Source organism: Pangasianodon hypophthalmus, chromosome 12 (assembly GCF_027358585.1).
Source record: "Pangasianodon hypophthalmus isolate fPanHyp1 chromosome 12, fPanHyp1.pri, whole genome shotgun sequence".
Lineage (NCBI taxonomy): Eukaryota > Metazoa > Chordata > Actinopteri > Siluriformes > Pangasiidae > Pangasianodon > Pangasianodon hypophthalmus.
The window spans coordinates 13647851-13670289 of record NC_069721.1 but is presented as its reverse complement, the minus strand read 5'-3'; the positions used below and the strand labels follow the sequence as shown (position 1 = coordinate 13670289).

At 40.3% G+C, this 22439-nt stretch overlaps 1 protein-coding gene across 4 annotated transcripts; it reads right to left on the bottom strand.

The window, feature by feature from the left end:
* Positions 1-113: 113 nt before the first annotated feature.
* psme4b (proteasome activator subunit 4b) lies at positions 114-22439 on the bottom strand. 4 transcript variants are annotated; one of them, XM_053238491.1, is made up of 47 exons: positions 22011-22438; positions 20321-20461; positions 20087-20203; positions 19608-19661; positions 18250-18294; positions 17768-17917; positions 17320-17383; positions 17154-17228; positions 16937-17059; positions 16674-16766; positions 15624-15889; positions 15235-15421; positions 14847-14936; positions 14680-14744; positions 14360-14510; positions 14118-14216; positions 13957-14026; positions 13802-13869; positions 13504-13719; positions 11583-11740; positions 11224-11319; positions 11056-11111; positions 10854-10910; positions 9692-9747; positions 9485-9583; positions 9291-9353; positions 8857-8952; positions 8640-8771; positions 7987-8196; positions 7714-7850; positions 7502-7555; positions 7261-7390; positions 7083-7164; positions 6474-6627; positions 6306-6372; positions 6079-6204; positions 5785-5937; positions 5568-5672; positions 5376-5467; positions 4666-4797; positions 3752-4046; positions 2963-3091; positions 2632-2787; positions 2382-2544; positions 2155-2288; positions 1922-2060; positions 114-1554 (listed from the first exon to the last, which is right to left on the bottom strand). In XM_053238491.1, the coding sequence occupies exons 1-46, from the start codon at positions 22205-22207 to the stop codon at positions 1926-1928; spliced, it is 5538 nt and encodes a 1845-aa protein (XP_053094466.1). In that variant the 5' UTR covers positions 22208-22438; the 3' UTR covers positions 114-1554; positions 1922-1925. The 4 variants fall into 4 exon arrangements, with proteins under 4 accessions (XP_053094466.1, XP_053094465.1, XP_053094467.1 ...); XM_053238490.1 differs by having other exon boundaries at positions 114-2060; XM_053238492.1 differs by lacking the exon at positions 2632-2787 and having other exon boundaries at positions 114-2060; positions 22011-22439.

Below are 22439 nucleotides of genomic sequence, written 5' to 3'. Positions count from 1 at the left end.
GCATGGGAAATGAAACTGTCTTACAAAAGAACAGATTCTATGTCCTTTTGTTAAAAACATTTATTGGCATATTCTTAGGTAAAACAAGCAAACAGTACATCTAAAAAAAAAAAAAAAAAAAAAAAAAAAAAAGAGGGGGAAAAAAAAAACCTCACTGCAGTTTTGGCACTAAGCTACACAGTGTTGCCAGTATGGACGTTCCATAATGCAGAACAGGACTATCCATGTTTCACTCCCAGCTGGACTTAAAAGGGTATACTGTAAAGATCTTTATGGTTGTCTGAATGAACATGTCAGAGGACACTTCTCCTTTAAATCAGTCTGGCTTGGAGTACAGGGTGTAACAAGAAAAAAAAAAAAAAAAAAGTCTGTGTGTATGGATGGAGAATGCTGTGAGGATCGCCAGTCACATGCCACATAAATAACATCATTAAACATGAACACAGACACACCAGCATGCATATTCACTTCAAATGTTTTCAGCTCACACACAATTCCACTCACTCGTGACTGGTGCTTCATTTTAATCTAGCAAAACTGTTCTTTTCCAGTAGACTTAACAGGTAAATCTAGTTAAAAGAATTACATTATGCATAGATATGTGCCTATGTACAGTATATATACATACAGACACAAATATAAATACAAGAATGAGACAAAAATAATTATGATGGCATGTGAACTGAGATTTATGCAAGAATTGTGAGTCAGATCCCCATTAGACTGTATAGAGCTACTGATCATCAATCACATACTACAGTAACACAAAATGGTATGTCCGTTATACGGTGGTGCTGGTTTACAAAGGGCCTCGGTTTCACCATACCATACACTGGAGGATCTCAAGAGCTCTCTCAGTGGCGACCTTTAGACTTCATTTGGCCTTGAGCAAGAATGGGTCAATCTAAAGGCTGCTGATGTGAAGTGGACTACATATACACTGTAAGCTTAAGTGCTCATTTCAGATTTACCATTCACAATTTAAAGAATGCTACTCTGAATCACATTCCTGAACTGACCTGTATACTTGAAAGAATGACACTCCATCAGGCGCCCAGCCAAGCGACACGAGTAACTACTAACTTGTTTTTGACGTTAATGTACTGTCGATGCCAGCTACAAAACAAATCTCTATGAATGCAAATACACAAAAGTTGGCCAAGATTTTATGAACAGTTTCTGTGGAGTCATGGTGACTACGGACGACTTCCTGAGTCAGTGATTTTCACAAAATTCTCAAGGATAGACTCAAGGCTAGCTGGATTGATCTAGAAGTACCATGGACTGTACACACTGATGTCGCATTGCCACATATGTTATATCGATATTAAGGGTAGACAGATTCACTGTCATGGGAAAAAGTGTGTGTGACGTGTGAAGAAATCAGACATGGGCCAATTTTACCTGCAGTGTGAATGTAGCCATAGTTAAATGATAAAATTGATTTACTAACAGCTCCATATCTGAACCTGTCCTCACACCTTCCGAAGAGATGAGCTATAAATGGCTGGAAGAATGGCTCAAATGGGAGAACAGATCCACAGGCAGTCGGTCCTTGATCACACATTCATGTCCAAACATACAGGAAAAAAAAAAGAAATCTGTACAATAATATTACAGACTGCAGGCCATTTATCCCTGCACAGATAAACCTTAAATATTAAGTATAGTAAAAATGCAAAATGTGGGTTAAATACATACAGTACGTACACAATTTACCCCTGCCCCACCTCCCCAAATTCAAGTTATTGCTTCACTCTGCTTTTCCATGCCCGTGCCCGTACTCATCCTTATCACGTGTCCTCTTAATATCTGCTTTCTCAACCAAAAACAGTGAAGTATGCCCAAGTTTTTTTTTTTTTTTAAAGAAAAACAACACAAAAATCACAAAAAAAAAACCCTCCAAAAAGACCCGTTTCACCTGTCTAGGCGTAGTAGCATGGTGACACGAGTAGATCTGTGAGCACCACTAGCTGGTCATCGGTGAACTGCTGCTTGTGCTCCAGCCAATTGTCGTGGTGAGTCCGGCGGAAATTAGACAAAGTCTTTTTCACGGTCATCTAAAACGAGTTAAAACAGACAATAATTTGAGGATTAATAAAAGCTAAGAGAGCTTCAGAAAAGACAGAAGTGAGAGTTAATAATCTAGTCCACCTCAATAGGTTGCGTGTCGTTGAGATGGGCACTGAGGTCCATGAGCAACTGGGGCATCCAGGTGGGCACATCATAAGGGCTGGACAGAATGCAGGCACTGAGACCCAGCACTCCGGCATGGCGCCGCACCAGATCTGTACACACACATTCAACTCAATCAATGCATGTGTACACCATGTGTTTATGGCTGTATAATAATTACAGTGGTATCAAAGTGAGTGCCTTACCAACAGAGGGTATGGTGTCCACAACAGAGCCCAAGTCTCTCTTCCTCTTCTTAGGCAGTCTGGTTTTGCATAGAGCCTCAAAATGAGTCTGCATGGAGATGTCCATGGTCAAGAAGTTACACTGCAGGAAACCACTCAGAGTAGTGGCAGCCATCTCTCTCACCTGGGAAGAAGGAAGCAAGTGGAAGTGGAATGAGTCAGTGTTCTTACTGAGTGTTAACAGGTCCAAGTAGCACAGAGTAGGGTGTACCTCTAACTGCTCATCCTCCAGTAGCCTGAGGACAAGTGCTTGCACACTTTGGACTGCCTGTTCATTGCTCAGCATTGTGAACAGGTTGTAGAACACCATTATTTGTAGATAGGTGAGCACAGAATAGCGGGCGTGCCACGAGCTGCTCCCTGCAATCTGAGCACGTACAGCACTTAGTACCTACACCTAAAACCTACCACCGAACAAGGCTGAATAATTTTAGAGATTAACAGATTAACAAATAAATAAAATTGAAATTAATTGAACAGATCAGTCGGGGCTAATCAGGCCTCCCCTTCTGTCACAGCGTAAGAGTAGAGCGTAAACTCACTTCGTTCAACACTTTGAGTACCAGAGGAATTTGCTCTGGATAGAGGAGGCCCTGGGACATGAGAGACAAACAGGTTTTCGCATCCCTCTTCAGTTCATCATAGCTGTCATCATTCTCTACAGGAGCAATCTGTACACATGTACATACAGAAGGTGGAAAAAAAAACTTTACATACAGTGAAAAAGACAGTAAAAGAGAGCAAGAGAAACAGTCATGGAGAGCACAGTAAGACACTGAGTGAGACAGAGAGAAAATGTGCCAATTATATGTGATTTTCAGTGAGCACAATATTGTCCCTATTGCCATGTGGTACTTACAGGTTAAACACCCGCCTCAAAGCTGACATTTTCTTTATTGCTTTGATAACATTTGTAAATGTAGCTTGTCAGAGATAACTGATATAAATTTAGCTCATTGTTATGCATAATTTGCATACATCACTTTTTTTAATTCTTTCCATCACTGGTGACCATTTTTGAAATGCTATTTTCTCTTTTTGCTCAGAATTAGTGGCCAACTAATTGACAGGGTAGAAAGGAATGCCATCTCTATCACCCAGAGAACAAGACTAATTATACAATTATTTGGCTGCATGTTTCTGGTTGGTTGGTGGGGTGTTTCTCAAAATAGCAATGATATTGAATTGTTTAAAACCTGAGCAAAGCTTTAGCACCTAATACATCTGCACTGAGAATGACAATGATCCACCACCCAAATACAGTTACTCTACAGTGGTCCTTAGGTGGGGTAGAGGGTGAATATGAAGAAGAATGATAGTATGAGACCGACCTTGAAAAGCAGAGGCAGGAGCTGGAGCTGCTGAACTACTGGAGTGGTGAAGGAGCGGCCAGCGCTAGCCATCAGCCACTTCAGTACAGTTTTGAGCAGTTTGATGGCCTGAGTTCTCTCGTCCTGCTCACCCATTCCATTTTCTTCCACTACATGGTTCTGGATCTCCTCCTCTCCTTCCAGCAGTGGTTTCAGGCAAGCCATGATCCTTTCTGTGAACTCAGTGATGTGAGGGGACTTTGTGGGTAGAGTGTTCGGCAGACTGACATCAATCATGAAAATGTACGTCAGCACACTGAAAGACCGAGGGAATAGGGGATGACATTAGAAGGGGGGGCGGAAAAGCATTAAGCAGAAGAAAAGTTCAATAGTTCAAAATGAGCACATGAGGGCAAGGAAATGCATTTTTTAGGCGGTATCCTTACTGGTTCAAAATGTGATTGTTCCTTGTGCACCAGTTTTTTTTTTTTTTTTTGGACTTTCCCCCAATTTTCTCCGCAATTAAGTCTTGGCCAATTCCCACCCACTAGTCAGCTCTCCCTTATTATACAACAGCTACCAACCCAGGAGGGAGAACGTGCATATCACGTGCATGAGCTAACAGATGCCCATGATTGGCTAGTGTCACTGTGACTGACAGGGGAGAGAGAGTATGCCACCCCTCCCACCCAGAGAGCACAGCCAGTTTTACTTACTTACTAAGAAAATGATCAGTTTCAGGGCAGAATACTCATTTAAAGATTCACCATGTCTGGCTGTTCTGATTGTGGGCATGATCTCAGACTTTTTTGTTCTATGAGTTTAATACATCTCAAATGACTGATACATACAGAACACACTTTCACATCAATGAATGTGTAACAAATATGGACATTTTGGACATGCACGCTTAAGAGTTCTGGTCTGCCTCTTACCTGCCTATACGCTCTCGTACATTCTTGTACACCTGAGTGAGTTTGGGCTCCAAATAGGATAGAAGCCTGTGCAGCAGCTCCGGCACCCTCCACTCCTGCTGAGCCAGACCCCCCTGCAGCACATACAGATGGCTGCAGAGCGAGTGGGGGAAAGACAACCAAATTTGTTAAAGACCTTTTGCAGCTCTCGAGCTTTTGCAAATCACTACATGATAATGTAAACCTCAGCATCTTGTACACAGTATATCATGTTTGGGCATATAGGGGACATTATCCTAAATAAAAACTTGACATTTCCGATTTTGTACACTTTTCTGGCCAAAAGCCTCAGGATCTTGAATGCTGTAATATGAATATACAAACATACTGTATAATCACTGGACTGAGAAAAAGTGGCATGCCAAAGTTATTTCAAAGTTTTGTTTTTAACACTGGCAAGTAAAGGGAATCTACTGTTTGCCAGTGGGCTACAGGCAAAGGTCTGTGGTTTGTGTGTGTAATGTCAGTCAAATTTGCTGTTTCTGTAGTTCTTTCCCTGATGACAGAAACAGACTCTTTACTAAAACTTAAAGTCCAGGTTGCAAGACTAAATAAGAGGTGCCCTATCCGAGATATCTCTAGATGACACTGTTTTTATCATCATTCCTCATGAAGTTTGTATTCATTAGATTTAATGTACTGCAAAGCTCAGACCCCAGGTCCCTTCTTACCAGGCATCTACAAAGGACCCCCCTTCTCCACTAAGAGGACATTCCATCAGCATCTCCAGCAGCCAGTGAAGCTTCCTTGGGTCCCTGCTCTCCTACAAGGCCGGACAGCAGTTTGTTAACCTCACTTGAACACTACAATAAGCCACCACACATAAAAAATTTACAAGTGGGTGATGGATAGGAAGGACATACACAGGCAGTAGCTACACATGTGCCCCAGTCAGTGTAGGTCTCCACTGTGATGTTGGATAGTGCTCTTCGCATCAAAGGAATCAGGAATTGCCACAGGGCCTCCACCTGCGCTCAAGAAGGAGGAAATGAGAAAAACAAGAAAAGGAAGCATGAAAGAGAAAAACAAAGAGGACACTGCTTTTAAATTAAGTTTTAATGTCATTCTTTAATTCCTCACCTGACTAAAGCTCCAGTGCTTGCTGCCTCTCACTAAGCCAGCAATGATCTCAGCCACACACCGTTGTGTACTCTCGTGGGTATCACCAGCCAAACGCTCCATGTGAGGTTTAAGCACTGGCAGGAAGGCATCACTGTAGTTCCTGAATAGACCCTGTTCAATGCATCACATAACAATATGCTTGAAATGTATGACCAGCCTATTCTGGCCTACTCACTTAAAAGTACATTAACATTGTACAATTGTGAATGTGATCATCAAACAGACTTTGCAGTTTGGTCTTTGAGCTTGTACCTTAAAGAGGCAGAAGCGACGTGGGTTGAATTTGTCTTTTCCCTTGCGGTCCTCGAGTGACAAGAACTCAATAAGCTGATTGATGAACGTGGGGTTAGAGAAATGGTCATAGATGATTCGTTCACTCTGCAATTGGAAAAGAACATTTTTATTAAAGCCTATGAGAAGAGTTGTACTCAAATTGTCCAGCTGGATTTAATACCATCTGACAGAGACCATGTGTGTACCTCATTCATCTCCTCTGGCCTGAGGTCTTTCAGCTGCTGCTCCACAGGAGCATATAACATTAACTTCCTACAGAAATACAGAGTGAGGAAAAAGAGAAAGGTTGAGCTCAGACTCAGTGTGGTACATATCCTGGTAAGGGTAAGATGTAGTTGGTGAGATGTGCATACTTTGGCCAACAGTAGTAACCCCAGTGAGTCTTCTCCACAAAGCGGAAATTGTCCCAGTCCTTCTGAGTGTGGGGTAAGCTGTCAGCGTGATACTGAAGCCAGTCGTTTCCTGGCCTGTCTCCAGCTACCAGTTCTTTTGGCTCCATCACCCCACCTACAACAAAACACTAGTGTCATTAGCCTACTTCCTGTAGAGCTATAGTTAATCATAGCCAATGGATCAGCACTTGGGTATGAGATTTAGTTTATCCATGGCTGCAAGCCTTGCCATGTGGGAAAAGCAAAATATGTGCCCAGGCTATAAGCTTTCCCTATTTGTCATTGCCCAGTAGACAAGTGAGTCAGTAAATTGCTGAGGTGTTGTTTTTTTTTTTTTTAATCCTGTCCATTAGCTTTACAGGAAAGAAACATGCTGCGTTTAGACTCTCACTGGTAAACAAGCTTATCATTTGATATGTATTTTTGAACATTACATGGTCCAACCAAAAACACTGTTCTGTACAAGTAGATTAGAGCGTTCACTTGCCTGGTGGACAAGCTAATGAATTTGAGATTTGTCCACCCCTGTGAAAAATATACTGTACGTTACTGACAGTCGTGCTTACTCACTGATCTCACTGGGTGTGATGACCACTTTTGTGCGGGGCCTCTTCAGCTGCTTGAGGATTCCTGCTACAGCAGATATTGCCACCTACAGGAAAAAGAGGAAAACAGGAATGGGTCAAAAGCACATGACTGCAGAAAAAATTGTGCCAGTACTTTAAAATAGCTGCCTAGGCCAAGCGACCTTGCGCACAACAAGTGCGTCATGATTGAGACTCTGGACAAAGAAGCGCACAGCCGGGGGAGGAAGAGGATGGTCATCTCTCAGCAGCAGAGACAGGAAGCCAATGGCCATGTGCTCAAACTTCCATGGCCTTTGAAGAGATGTAAGAGACATATTTAAACACATTTATCATATGCATGCATGCAAAATTGCTAATTAATATACGAGTAATGATTGGGGACCAAAACTACATGGAACTTACAGGTCTCTGTCATTGAGGCATTCTAACAGATCATGAATCAGCTTTTCATAACTCCTGCACAGAATTAATAGGCATCAAAGACAGTAACAGGACACCACTAATGTCCTCTTTTTATATGAACTGCTTGTTTATGTGTGTGTGTGTGTGTGTGTGTAAGTGAGAATGTGAGACAGAGAGAGACAGAGAGAGACAGAGAGAGAGAAAAGACTAACCGCACAGCCTCCAGATTTCTGGCTCGCTCCAAGGCAAGTCCCTGCTCCAGCTCCTGTTCTGATGGAGGACCCATGTGAGCAACAGGGTTACCTGACTCTGTGATCTTGCGACCAAGTTCCAGTGTGATCTGGGGCACCTGCACACCCACACAACACACACATCTATTTGATCTACACCTGAGGCAGGGCACTCCACAGCACAACATGAGACTCGTTTCTCAGCATATTGCTTATTTTAGGAACTGAGGTGGGTAGAGGGGTATAGCTGCTTACAGTGAAGTCAATGCCAATTGTCTCGTACTGGCGATGGACTTTATCTGCAAGGTCATCAAAGAGCCTGACAATGGAAGGTTTCTCCAAGGACATGGCCGGACTGAGGCCTGAGCGCACCATGGCTGGCCACGTCAGAGCAATGCAGTCCCAGTCATGCAGGTTAGCCAGACAAACACCTCCATGATTCCCCAACAGACAGTACAGAGCACCCTGTTACGGCAGAGAAATAAAAACTATTACATATACATATATGACATAGTTTATTATGTATGTACTCCATTATCATATTTTAGCCTCACAATACTGGCTATCTGTGAGAATCAATTTAGATTTCAAAATCATCTTATATGTTTTTCAAACTCTTAATGGCTTAGCACATTCATCCATCTCTGAATGACTAATCAAGTGATGGCTTACTGAATATCTTAAAACTTAATCACAAGAACAAATGAGAACAATCTTCTACTTCTGCACAAATACTTGGAAACCCAACACAGATCCTGAGCTTAACCTTAAATGGCCACTAAGTGTGTACATAGTGCCTACACCATCGCAAATAAATCTGCACTACACAGAACGACACTGGGAGCAATGGGAGCAAGGTCCTTTTTAAAAAAATCTGTGAAAATTTATAGCTCATGGGTGTTGTGTACCTTGAACTGCTGCTGGGTGACATTGGTCTGGGCTGGGTCCAGCAGCTCCAGCACTCGAGGAGTGATGTCTCGACAGCAGAAGTTATAAGTTCCCAGAGCACCGAACAAAACACTCTGAGCCTTACTGCGAACCTGGTGGCAAACAAGGTATTTAGAAATGTCATTTCTGTAAAAGATGTCGTTACTAGAAACAGAATGTTTATGAACTCCAACGTACTTGACTGTAGGTGCTGGTGGACAGACGCAGAAGGTCTTTGAGGAGATCCTGGTGAACAGTTTTGTATTCACAGCCTTCCACTAAAAGTTTACGCATCTGCCAATAGAAAATCTCATTAAAACTACCCACTCTAAGCATTTATCTCACGTTAGACAAAGCAGGTTATGTTTTTTCATATAACGTATTTCATTCACATACAAGACGTGCATGATAAATTAATAAAATATATAAGGATATGGATAAACACATAAAATATAAAATATGTAAAAGATATACATATATAAAAAAACCACTGAGAAATAAAAACAATAAATTAATGATTTTAAAAGGAAGTATATTAGAAACACAACTGAGTACAGTGCATCGTCTAGAACTGAATCAAGGGTCCACAGCACAGAAATGCTTTCAGTTAATAACCTGCATTTGACTGATACCTCATGTTGCAGAAGCACTCTGTCTATCAGTAGGGCTCGTATGTGTTGCTTCTTTCCATGCAGCTAGAATACAAAACCAAAATTTCAAATAAAAAATGCATAGTAGCAACAATTTTAACTCAAATAATACTTACTTTATGGTGCCTAGAATTAGAAAGCATTTTTCATGCTATACGAAATGGTGAGTAACTCACTCGGTTCTCCATAGATTTCTTAACCAAAGTGAAACTCTTCCAACGAGAGTCAAACTCGTGCTTGTGGGAGCCTTTAAAATGCATGAGGTCATTGATGATCTGAGAGACAAAAGGGGCGACAAAAATAAACAAATATTCTTACCTAAGTGTTTACAAAAGGTAATTAAATTAATAGATATAATAGGCATAACAACTGCTAACGTTCACCTTGATGATGGCAAAGAGGGACTTCGTGTCATCCTCTGAATGTTCCAGAATGTAATCTAGGTGGAGAACCAACAAGGGCAAACTATTTAGTAGCATAGCGGGTGTAGAGTGGTGTGGGTGACATATGGGTTTGAGATCAGAAGGTGAATACCAGATACACAGATCAGAATTTCAGCTTTCATTTCCTGATATTTACCTAGATGTGCTAAACAACATGGCATGTTTTGGTTGAACCCACACATTTTTCAAGTAAGCAAAAATATTGGAACATGTGATTGACAGGTGTTTCTTGTTGGATGTTAGATTGATTGTTTAAACAATTAATAGCTCTGAACATCTACTCTTGGTTTGAGCAACATTAAGACCAGAGAGCTGTCTATGGGAGAAAGGCAAGCCATTTTGAAGCTGAGAAAAGAAACAACATCTATCAGAGCCATTGCACAAGCATTGGATATAGTCAATACAACAACTTGGAATGTCAGGAAAAAGAAAGAAACCACTGGTGTACTAATAACCAGACAACAAATGGGTTGGCCAAGGAAAACAACAGCAGTTGATGACAGAAACACTGTGAAGGAATCACAACCAACCATTTGAAGAAGACTGAGAGCAGAAATACAGAGGCCATACCACAGTATTAAAATCACTCGTCAGCAGTAAGAATCAGAAGGCCGTATTGGAATTTGCAAAGAAATACGGAGACGAGCCACAAAAGTTCTGGAACCAAAATTAACCTCTACCAAAGTGATGGAAAGGCCCAAGTGTGGAGAAAGAAAGGATCTGCTCATGATCCAAAACATACAAGCTCACCGGTCAAGCACAGTGCAGGGAGTGTCATGGCTTGGGCTTGCATGGCTGCTTCTGGAACGGGTTCACTAATCTTTAGTGATGATGTAACTAATGATGGTAACAATGAATTCAGAAGTCTACAATTTACAGAGATATGGATCCAATCTGTGAGGAACTTCATCATGCAGCAAGACAATGACCCCAACATACAAAGGGTGGTGTGCCTCCAAAGGTGCCATATTCTGATCTATATCATCTCATATTCATCTTTAATCTCAAACCAAAATGTCTTAGAGTATAGCGAAAACAAAAGAATTAGCCTTGCCGTTCCAATACCTATATTATATATATATACGATGGATAAAGCACTCACGCAGTAGCTGTCTCATGACTTTACAGATAGCCTCTCTGTAGTTCTCTCTGGACTCATCTGTGGGAATACCATCAGAGAATAGAATTATACCCTTGCACTGAAGCATCCGGACTTAACGATAAATGGTTGTCTACTGACAATCATGAAATTGTGGCTTAGGAACTTGAATGTTAATTTATAGGGAAGTATCATTATGGCTTACCATATTCAACCCCAATGTAGCGCTTTGTCTCCTCCAGACAAACCAGGCTATTAACTCTGAGAGAGTAAAGACATATTAGTATATATAAGAACTTACATGAACCTAAATATTCCACTCTACTTAGTGCAAAATATTTTCAGAGTACATGTAATATGAATATTTTCTTACAGGCTCTTAACAGGGGGTCCATCCAGGGGGGGCAACATGTAGCCAGCCCCCAGCAAGCAGTGCTGCACAATTGACAGGCTCTGCAGAACATCATCCCTGTGTGCAAAGATCAACATATCATTCACAACAAATGTTTTAGTTCATACAGAAGTCAGCCATAATTTCGGAAGTACACTGAATTGTTTGGTGCAAGCTAGTACATGCAACAATAATATCCCTGTCTTAATTCATATAGTCATGTGTTTATATTACCAAAACATCAGTAAGTTTAACAGTCCATATAAATATATAGCAACCACAAAAGCATTCCACAGGAATCTAAATAACTATTCACTGCCCTTTGACCCACGGCCTCTGACCTGCTCATGTTCTGCTCGCCCTGGGCATATCTCTGCAGGCGTTGTAGCTCCGGCTGGAGCAGAAGGTCTAATATGTAGAAGATAAAGGCTTTCTCCTCTGCACTGGCCACATGCCAATGGATCTGCAGGTTCCACAGGTCTCCTGGACGGCCCCAGTCCTATAGAGGCAGGCAAGTAAGAAAAATTAAGCATTTATTAAAAAAAACAACAAAAAAACAAACAAAAAAAACAACAAAAAAAAACCATGGTTCTTTCAGGTCTGTCCTGCAAACACTTCCCCAGTCAGAGGTGGGGTGGACACTATTTAATAAACATACTAGGTTTATTGTATTTATTTTATTAATTTTTTTTTTCCTTAACACATTCTTGTGCTATATCACATTTGTCTCAGATTGCTTGTGTTATTATAAAAAATATCACTTGTCTTTGGAAAACCACAATGTAAATTAAACATCTTTTTCTTTGGATGTGATAGCCTCACAGACATTTTGAAAACTTCATCCCTGTTGGAAATAGGTTTCTTGCACTGAAATAAATTTTACCCAATATATAAGAAAGTTTACTAACATAGCTCTGTATGCACTGCACTAATACGGGCTCATCAGACTCCCACACCCCAATGAGGGAACGTAAATAAAAAAAATACATAAATATATACACTATATGGCCAAAAGTATGTGGACACCTGACAATCACACTCATATGTGGTTCTTCCCCAAACTGTTGCCACAGAGTTGGAAGCACAAAATTGTCTATAATGTCTTTGTAGGTCTTAGGATTATAATTTCCCTTCACTGGAATTAAGGGGCCCAAACCTGTTGCAGCATGACAATGCCCCTGTGCACATGAAGACATGCTATGCCAAGCTTCGTGTGGAAGAACTTGAGTGTTCTGCACAGAATCCTGACCTCAACCCCACCAAACACTTTTGTGATGAATGAGATTGTTAACTGCACCCCAGGTTTCCTCGCCCGACATCAGTGTCCGAACTCTCTAATGCTCTTGTGGCTGAATGAGCACAAATCCTCGCATTCATGTGTCAAAATCTAGCGGAAAGAGTGGAGGTTATCATAACTGCAAAGGGGGACTAAATCTGGAACTGGATGTTCAAAAAGCATTTTTGGGTGTGATGGTCAGGTGTACACAAACTTTAACCATATATTGTATTTTTAGAAGAAAAAATTCAATTCAAATCAATTTTATTTATACAGCGCTTTTAACAATGGACACTGTCACAAAGCAGCTTTACAGAAAAATACATTCTAATTAAATTAAATCAAAATAAATTGTAAATGTGTGAATAGAAGACCTATGTCGTGAGAAAAAGATAAAAGGTATTCCTAGGGATTTAGCAACCTTTGAGTTCATGGAAGAATGGTCTTTAACACCTGTTGAAATCTTTCTCTAAAAATGGTCTATAGTTAAAGTCAAAAAGTTCCCTTTAATAACAGCTTGTATTATTACAACTTTTTGTGTTATTTTGTAAGCATTTCTGTTTTAATTGTGTTGCTATTATTTATTTAGATTTTTATATTTAAATGCATACTGAAAAGTTGTACAGTAAAATATTTTTAAGTTGAACTCAATGCCAATGTCGTCAATGCAGATGCCTCCACAAACAATTCTCGTCCTTCTTTTTATTAATTTGTATGCCAGAAATACCCCTAAAATATACTTTAAACAAGAAGGAAGCTATTGAAGAAAAACTATTTCAGACATTTGACCTTGCTGTAACCTTGACCCTTTTTTAATCAATTCCAAAATGTAATCAGTTCATCTGCAGTTTACAAAGATAATTCCACATAAATCCTAAATTCATATAAAATTCTACCGCTCGTTCTTGAGATATCACACTAACTCATCTTGGACGGGCAACCTGAAAACATAAAAACCCCTGTTCTTATTACTACAGTAACAGTACCTTTATGGGCAGGTACTCGCTCAGTGGTCTGTTAAAGCCGCCAGGCACGCTGCAGTATTCTGTGGGGTAGGTGAGGGCCATGGAGCGCAGAACGTGATGCAACAGGTTGCAGGCCAGACTGTAACCCTGCTTACAGCGCAGCCGCAGGGTCAGCTGCATTATCTGCACCAACTGGGTACGGTATGGCAGCAGCTTCTCTCCATCCACACGGGTCACCTGGGTGACAAGAGGAAATACACTTCAATTCCACCTTTAGATGTCATATTGTTTTAGTTTTGTAGACACCAGGCTTCCCCACCTCAGAAAGCAGCTGAAGGTTCCACAGTAGCTCCTTATCCAGCTCCTCTTCATTCAAAACATCCTCATCTAGAAAACAAAAAAAAACCTTAATGCACAGTTGCTCCTCCTCACACAGGAAATGGGACAAAGCTCAGACTGATCTGCTGTACATACTAGCAGTGATGTGACCGATAGCATTGCAGCAGTGGGGCACAAACAGTCTCAGGGACTCAGCCGGATGACACTAAGTGAGAGAGATAAAATAAAGGTGAAAGTGTTAAACTGCTATTGTACACACTGATTTCCTTGAACAATATACAGGTCGGGACTCATACCTTAGCTGCTGCTCTGCACATGTCTGCTACCATTCGACCTGCCACACGTGTCTCAAAGATGTTGGTAGTGGCAAAGTTAAAGACTTTCTCAAGAGCCACCTGTTTAAAAATACCACCAACAGAAAACACAAAAGTTAGAATGGAATTACAAGGAAAGCAGCAAACATGTCCGTATACAAAGTTTAAACATGACTAAAGACCAAACGTTGAGACAGTGGCTGTGAGATAGGTGAGGCACAGACCTTGAATATTTCAATGGAGCACTGAGTGAGGATGGTGCTGAAGGTGGAGGACAGGCCGAGCTCCACTAGGCTCTCCAGGTGAGTCATTTTTTCTGTCTCTGTCTCTTCTCGTGTCTGCTCTAGAGTACTGCTCTCAATCAGTGCAAAGCACCTGCATATGCCAGTAAATGTCACATTTTTTAATACACAAAATCACCATATAAATATAGACACTATGTTTGTATGGCACATTGCTTTCTTTAAATAGGCACAAAACAGAAAATTTTAAAAAAGAAACAGTATCATGTGGCATTAGAAGTCCCACACAATTACTTAGTTACCTATCCATAAACTGCAAGACAAAGTCCTCAAACTCAGCCGAGGCTGAACACAACTCTCTCTCTATCTAGAGAAGAAATACATTTAATTATAATTCATGCTTTTTTGCTAACCAGATCAGATTTGTAAGTGTATTGTAAGGAACACAACAAACACTAATAACCCTCACCTCTGTTAAGTCATTCTGCTCATGGAGGGCAGAGGAGCAGTCCACCAAAGGCACAAGGGTAGTAAAGGTAGCAATGAATTGGAATGTTATCTAAAATACAGAGGAAAAAGATAAGAGCAGTTATTGTGGTCATAACTCAGGAATGTCCAATGAACAAAGGTTTCAGTGAAAGTTCATTTTCCAGGTATGACATCACAAGATACACAAAAGATTAATACAAGTCATGTTGAGACAGAACTAGCAGCCATGAAGTCTGTGGCAATCGTTGTGTGAGACGCATTTAAGGAGCAGCTGTTGTTGCTCTGAACTTCCAGTTGTTTTGATATTTACTTAGAAGGGCTATATGAGGTTCCACCGGTACAAGTTATTTTAAGCTCTGTAAACACACCATGCACTTGCTGAAATCATTGGGGTCTACGCCAGGCAGGGCCCTCATTAGCAGCGGCAGCACATGAGCAGGGCCTTCTGGGTAGTGTCGCCCACCACTGAGCAGGCTGCGAGCCATGCCGATCATACAGCTGAGAGTAGCTGTCAGCTGGTGGGGTTCTGTTAAAGTCTCCATGGCAGGGTATGTCCTGCAGGGGGCAAACAAACATACACACACGCACACACATCACGATCTTGGCTAATCTTTAATCTGGTGGAAACTCAATACATGCTTAGCTAGATTTTGAAAACATTTCACAAAGCCTCTTTATAATGGAATAGTAATTCCCAGATGGCCTCAGAGGAATAATCAGGCCTTCGATGGAAACTATATCAAGGTGAGGCACTCACTTTTCCAGCACAGGAGGAATAACCAGCTCTGGTCTCATCAGAGCTAGATTCTGCAATGCTTGGGCTGCATCCATGCTGCCTGTCTTACTGAACATGGCCATCAGAACTGGCTGCTTCAGGCTCTCCACAAACTCTGTGATGTTGTCATCAGTAAGACTATGGCTGGAGGGTATTGGGGTGATCCAGCAAGGCTTCTTGTAGCGCTCACGATGCAGCCGTCTGACCACACTTGCTGGCAAACGCTGCAGAAGCTTCATCAGCTTCATCTGCACTCAGAGCACACAAATACACGGTCCAAAAAGACACATCAGAGTGCAGGGAGGAATAGGACAGAAAATATCAGGATAACACACAGATACACAGATAAGAAAGAAAAACAAATAAAGCATATTGTAACAGAAAATACTGGCAGAGACAACAGTGTGTGTTGCATTTTAGAGAGCTATTAGTTCTTCAAACCATAAGACTTGCATTATTAATCATACCATTATAAAGTAATGCAAAGTCTAATATCTCTCTGCTCACAATAAAGCCCTGTAAAAATTCTTTCTGTAGTCATCTGCAGAATGACAATGCACTACATAAAATTAATATCATGGCATGCATGATAATGTGTCTGTTATGTCAACTAAAGACAAAACTGATCTACAAAGAAAAGGTGTGTTTGCATAAAAGAGAAAAGTCTGTTTTGTTACAATGACTAACTATGGTAAACTGTCCAGGGCATGTATACTGTTGACAGACAAAAAGCAAACATTCAGCTGACAGTGCACAGGAGTAAAAGCTCTGGAATGGAGATGGAGAAGTGGTGGACTTCAAAATAGGGAGCTGAGTTATCTCAAAGAAAACAGGACAACAGCTAATTTCAAACAGAAAAGGGCACATAAATGTTTCTTTTTGGTTGCAATTCTATTGTTCTTAGCCAGGCTGATCATGAATTGTGATGGCACAAGACACATCTAATGCAATGTTCATGCAAGACATGAACACACTTTCATTCTCTTTCAGACTTCACTTAAACTGAGCATGGAATCAGGTCAAATTTCTCACCAGCCAGCGGCCGTTGTTGGAAGGGTGGTAGAAGGAGGCGATGCTGTTGAAGAGGCCATTAAGCTGCTTCTGGGCCTGGTTCTGAACACCTCCCTAATACAAAAAAGCAGAAGGAAAGAAGGAAATATTAAGGCATTCAAAAAAGGAAATATTAATGCAAAAATGTAACAAGACTATTTCTCTCCCAAAATACATAGGCAATAGACAGAAAACAGTTTGCCTACAGTCTGAACAATGAGGCATAATGCAATCCTGTGACTAACCAGCATGGCAGAGATCCAGAGGACAACATGGCCAATGTCATAAGAGTTGGTGAGGTACTTAGGAACCACCATCTGACTTGTGCCCACAGGCAAGTTGAAGCTTCGCAAAATTCTGGTGAAGATCTGACCCCAAAACACAAAACATTAGAACAAACCCTCACAATAGTACACTGCATCTTAAAATGTAATTGAATTTAATCTGAATTCACTTTAATACCTTGGGGATATAAGGGTCCCAGTTTATATAGCCAATGTTGTCATTGGCCAAACGGGCAAAAAGGTTCACAAGATTCTGATATAGAATAATAAACACAGAAAAAAAATGAGTCAGTGATGAAATTAACTTGCTGTTTTAAAATAATAGCTCAAATACAAATACTCACCCCCTCCCAGCTAGGTAGATTTTGTACAGAGACCCACAGACCCATCAGTTCATCAAACCATAACCTAAACACACAAATATGCAAAGTGGTCCATACTTAGTTATTTAGGTATAGTTTAGGCGAGTAATTTGTGTTGGGAACAGTAGGGCTATATAAATACCAGTATTTTCCTATGATTGGCAAATTTGTGTATTTTGTGCAACAAAGTAGATCACATGAATTCAACACTGAAGGCACATTTAAAATCCAGCATGTTATTCAGATTCAAACAAGCTATATTAATAAAGCGGGTATAGAACAATAAGAAGCCAAGTTCACAGAAGTCTGTAAGCTGAGAAATCAGTGGTTATTATGTAAGTAAAAATTTACTTGTATTATTTTCTAGACCTTTAAATGAAAATGCATTTCCACCTCAGTTAAAGGCTGAAAGACTATAAAGGACTGTTACTTGAAGCCTTTGTGGTGCTGCTCTGGAGGCATGATGGTGGGGAGAAATAGCTCAAAGTAGCTGATGGCTTTCTGCATAGTGACATCAAATGGGCACAGTAGTGGGCGCCACTCATCCAACATCTCCTGCGTGGCTGACTCAGGGAAATACCTACATACACAGAGCATGCAAACTATATATAAATATATACTTGCGTACACATACACATGCCAAAACACTTTTTATACTAACTCTTTCAAAACAAACAGCTGTTGGGAAATATTAGGCAAATTATCGAAATGCTCCAGTGCCTTAAGAGAGAGCTGTAAACATCTCATAGTGAACAAAAAGTACTGGCTCACCCAACAATGACTTGATTACATTACTCTTTCAACAGCAGAAGGAAAATCTGATTATCATATAGTTAACAGGTCAAACATTTGTGGCCTTAAAAGGATAACATTACACTATGACAATTAACAAGGGATTTGTAATGTACTTACAATCTGCAACTCTTCACCAGTGTCTTCAGCACATTCTCCACAGAACTACAGATGGAGAAGGGATAAGAAGGATGAAGAAAAATTAAGAAAATGGATTAATGTAATATTAGACATGACACTAAAGTGACTGATGAGACATTACAATAAGGACACAGGATGCAACAGGATTGCGTGCAAAGCAGCAACTATGGTATTTTGTTGGAGGTCTAATTGAAAGATTCCGAGCCACAAACTTCACTAAAATTTCAAGAGGCATGCCAAAATTATAAGATTTATTCATATTTCATTTTTGACTGCATATAACTAAACTCTATAACAAAGGATAAATGCCTACTAATCTGATCCTCCACTGTCAGTGAATCCTAAACTGACTTTACACTGATAAGTAAACGTATTGTGCCATTTACTGAACATAAGTTTCTTTAGTAAACTGTTTTAGAGAAGACACAGATCTTCTGCTACTGAGTAAATCAGCATAGTTCAATAACACAAAAACAGTTTTGTAAATATAGAATCTTACAAAATGTGCCTTATAGCATGTGATTTAATAAGTAATTTAAGTATAGTCAGGATTGTTGACACACCTCATCCACCATTCAAAAAACACCAGCAGACACACGCCGTACACTCATAATGCCAACATGATGAGGTGGATGGGTTTAAAATAGAATGCTTACTGATACCAGACACCAACGGGAAAAGTGGCAAAACAAATGTGACCTTTTCCAACAAGGAGAGCAACAAGTAGCATTACTGCAGTAATTTACTAAGCAAGAATTTAACCAGCATTTGAGAAAAAAAAATCAGCAGTGACTGAAGTGCCATTACCTCACTTGCCCAGAAGGATTAGTGAGCATACACAACATGGCTTTTTAAATGCATCACTAATCATTCAGATATTTGTCTGGCATAAAGCCCATGAGACAGTGATGAAACAGAGGACCATTCAGATTGAGTCAATGAGCAGAAAACAGCCATGAGATATCAGAGACAGGAACTACTGTTTGCTGCTATACCTAAAATGGTTCCAAACAGTGTTAGAGGCTCTTCACATGAACACTTCGTCAGGTTGATCCAGGTTATAGTTTACTGGGATAACAATTTTGCGTATAGGTTTTAAAGTGACATCCTAGTCAGTCAAATTCAGGCCCACTGTTGTATGCGTTATACAGCACTACAAGGCTGAAGCTTATTTCTGTCAGGACTACATGTAACATGATTAAAAACAACATAAATGTAAGCTGTGTTGGAAATTTTTTTTGTCTGAATTTGGTCTAATTTTCATATGCATGCAAACAGCCCCAGAGGTTCCCATTTAAAATAGAATCCAACATGTAAAAAACACTGGCTGTGCTTACCGCTTGCGCACAAAATTAAGCATTTTTTGTTTAGGGGAGGCTTCTGCTTGATAACTGAATGTGAAAAAAGGAAAGAGGCATAAGCCAACACTAAACACAACATCAACTGATATCTTACACAGCAATCACCACTTCATGGGACCTTCTAAAAATAAGTGTGTCAGGTGTTATGCTAATTTGATATTATGACATTAAGAAGAATGTGATTGCTTAAAACGTCCAAAACTAAAATTTAAAATACATCAACAAGCCACCATGTACTGTCTTCTATGACGCATGCACAGCATTCAAAACTTTTCCCTATGACTTCAGCAGATTGACCCACTTAAACATTCAGATCTAGCTCTGCCTCTCTCTTATGCATGTGCAGAACAAACAGAAACATCTGTCATGATGTGTAACATCTATAAGGAATTTTTCCACTGAGGTAATGATGTTCTGCGGGCATTGGAAGTCAAGACCCAGAGTGAGGGACCTACTTTGGAAACCAGTTGAGTCCAAGATGTTCAGTTTTGGAGTAAAGGATCTTCTCGTAGAGTTCATACAAAGGCCTCCAAGGCAACTCGAGGTCATCCTGTGAGAGCAGTTCTTTTTTTCTATTTGAAAAGAGAACAGGTTTAGCACTCCATAAAGACACTCAATGCAGAAAACTAAGCATATATTATTATACGTTCTTCTCAGAGTTATAAACATGGTGTATTTAGGGTGAATACTTGAGTAAGGTGATGAGGAGTCGAGCAAAGCCCTGCAACATGCTGATTTCCAGCTCAGGGATCGTGACCAGTTCGTACAAGAGCTTAATGAAGAGCACATGGTCCTCTTTGCTGAACTTTCTCCCATTAAGACGAAGGTACCTGTCCATGTACAACAGGAGACGTTAGTGTCAAGAGTCAACATGACAGAGAGCACAGTTCATAAAATCATGCCTTACACATATAGAACAAACCATCAATCACTAATAGCCTATCCTCTGTCCAAACTAAACTCCAATAAAGTGGGCCACAGCAAAGTTAACATTGCATATGTATTTATTAAACACGTAATTACTAGTGCACTTTCTCAAGAAGCCACTTGGCCATATCTTATCTAAACAGGATGTTTATTGGCACTGGCTCTTGGTACAGAAAGAGTAGACATGCTCACAGGGAGGTCAGGCTGTGTCAGGTCAGTAAATTATGAATAAAGAAACAAAATAACTGATTAGTGGATAATGATACAGTAACTACAATTGACTTTAAACTAGTTTGTAAACTACAATTTACAACTCTCCACTATCCTTTGAGTACATCATTAAAAATACAGTACAGCCTGAGCAAAACTTTGAACTTTAAAGATGAGCTAAAATTAGAAAGCAATAAATTAAGGCATAAAGAACATGGTACTAATCTTGAGCATGTTGCCATTCAGAAGAAAAACATATAAATAAAAAACATCTGTAGTCCAGTCCAGCCCGGTGGTGGTGGGTAGTTTTAATATGTGGGGTATGTTACTGGGTATGTGGGGGTGGAAATGGTGGTAATATCCCTACTGGAAAAAAAAAAAACAAACCAAAACAAAAAACAACAACAGAAACTCTCACAGAATTTGTAATGGTTTTAATGGAAACTGTAATGGTCCCTGTGGGTCTCTACTGGTAATTTGTTGCCTTCTATTGGTGACATGTTATGTCTAGTGGATAGAGGACATTAAGGACCAGTAATGGTAATGGTTTTAATGGTTAGCTAATGGGATGTAATGGTATTTGTAATGGAACCCGTTAGAATTTCTGTGACGGTTTCTATTGTTTTTTTGTTTTTAGCAGGGACAGTATCAAATTAATGTTAACTTCGATCAGACTGTCACTTTGTGAAATTGATTCGACAAGCCCCTTTTCCCCGATAAAGACAGCTAACTATAAAGCTACAAGAAATGAAAAAGTGAGAGCTGAAAGTAGCAACTTTCTCCTGCTGTAATGCTGTGCTGTTTGCTCATAGCCTGTGGAATTAGCCAGGACTGACAGACCCTGCTCGTAGCAACTGAAGCCATTTCCCTGATTAGCTGACGCTAAACAGCACGTGAGTGGCAAACAGTAAACCAAAAATAATAATAATAAAGGAACTAAGTTATTTATTTTATTTTTCTGATATTCGTTGTTTCACTTCCTTATAATTCAAGACTCTTCTATTGCTAGGTGATTTAGCAGCTGAGTGACTCAGGAGTAGCAAACTTAGCAGACTAGCCGTTTGCTAGCTAACGAACATTAGCTTGCTAGCTAGTAGCAATCTTTCCCCGCCTCAGACAGAAGTAGGCACCGCGGTTCTGATTATATACACCAGTTTTATTGTTGACGGCGAAGTATGAACTTCGAGAGCTATTGAAGAATAGTAGTATTTTTGGACAGTAATGTAAGCAGTTTATACTCACGTTGAGAGTTTCCTTGTCCAAAACAAAACTCCGGGCCATAACTCTCTGAGTTGGATAGCGCGACCCAAGTTCCCTTTGATTCTGGACAAAATGTCATTGGATTCGCCGTCTAGTTTCTCTGCATAAGGAAGGAGTTTGTTGTAGACTATGTCTTTCTGAGGGACAAAACCTAATGTTTCGGCCTGCTCCTTTTTCATATTACGATTCCCGAAAATATCCCCTTTTTGTGTGGTTATCTTTATCTTTTGTCCTTGACAAGTTCCGTTGACAAATCTTTTATTTACAGAGCTGCTCCTCTCGGTATGTCATTAGAAAACTGCGCTTATTTCAGAGAGAATCCCACTTCCACAGGCCGAGCCGTTATTCCTCAGCTTTTCTGACCTCCCGGTGTCAGACGTTAGCTTCAGTCATCCACATCTAGTCAGTTTT

Bases quoted from the DNA above. Each gene is read 5' to 3' on its own strand.
- psme4b (XM_053238490.1), bottom strand. From the start codon at position 22,207: ATGAAAAAGGAGCAGGCCGAAACATTAGGTTTTGTCCCTCAGAAAGAC. The intron at 5,673-5,784 runs GTGAGGAATTAA...TCTTGAGCGCAG, and splicing joins AGCACTGGAGCTTTAGTCAG to GTGGAGGCCCTGTGGCAATT. The intron at 4,047-4,665 runs GTAAGAGGCAGA...TCGGTCTTTCAG, and splicing joins GTACGAGAGCGTATAGGCAG to TGTGCTGACGTACATTTTCA.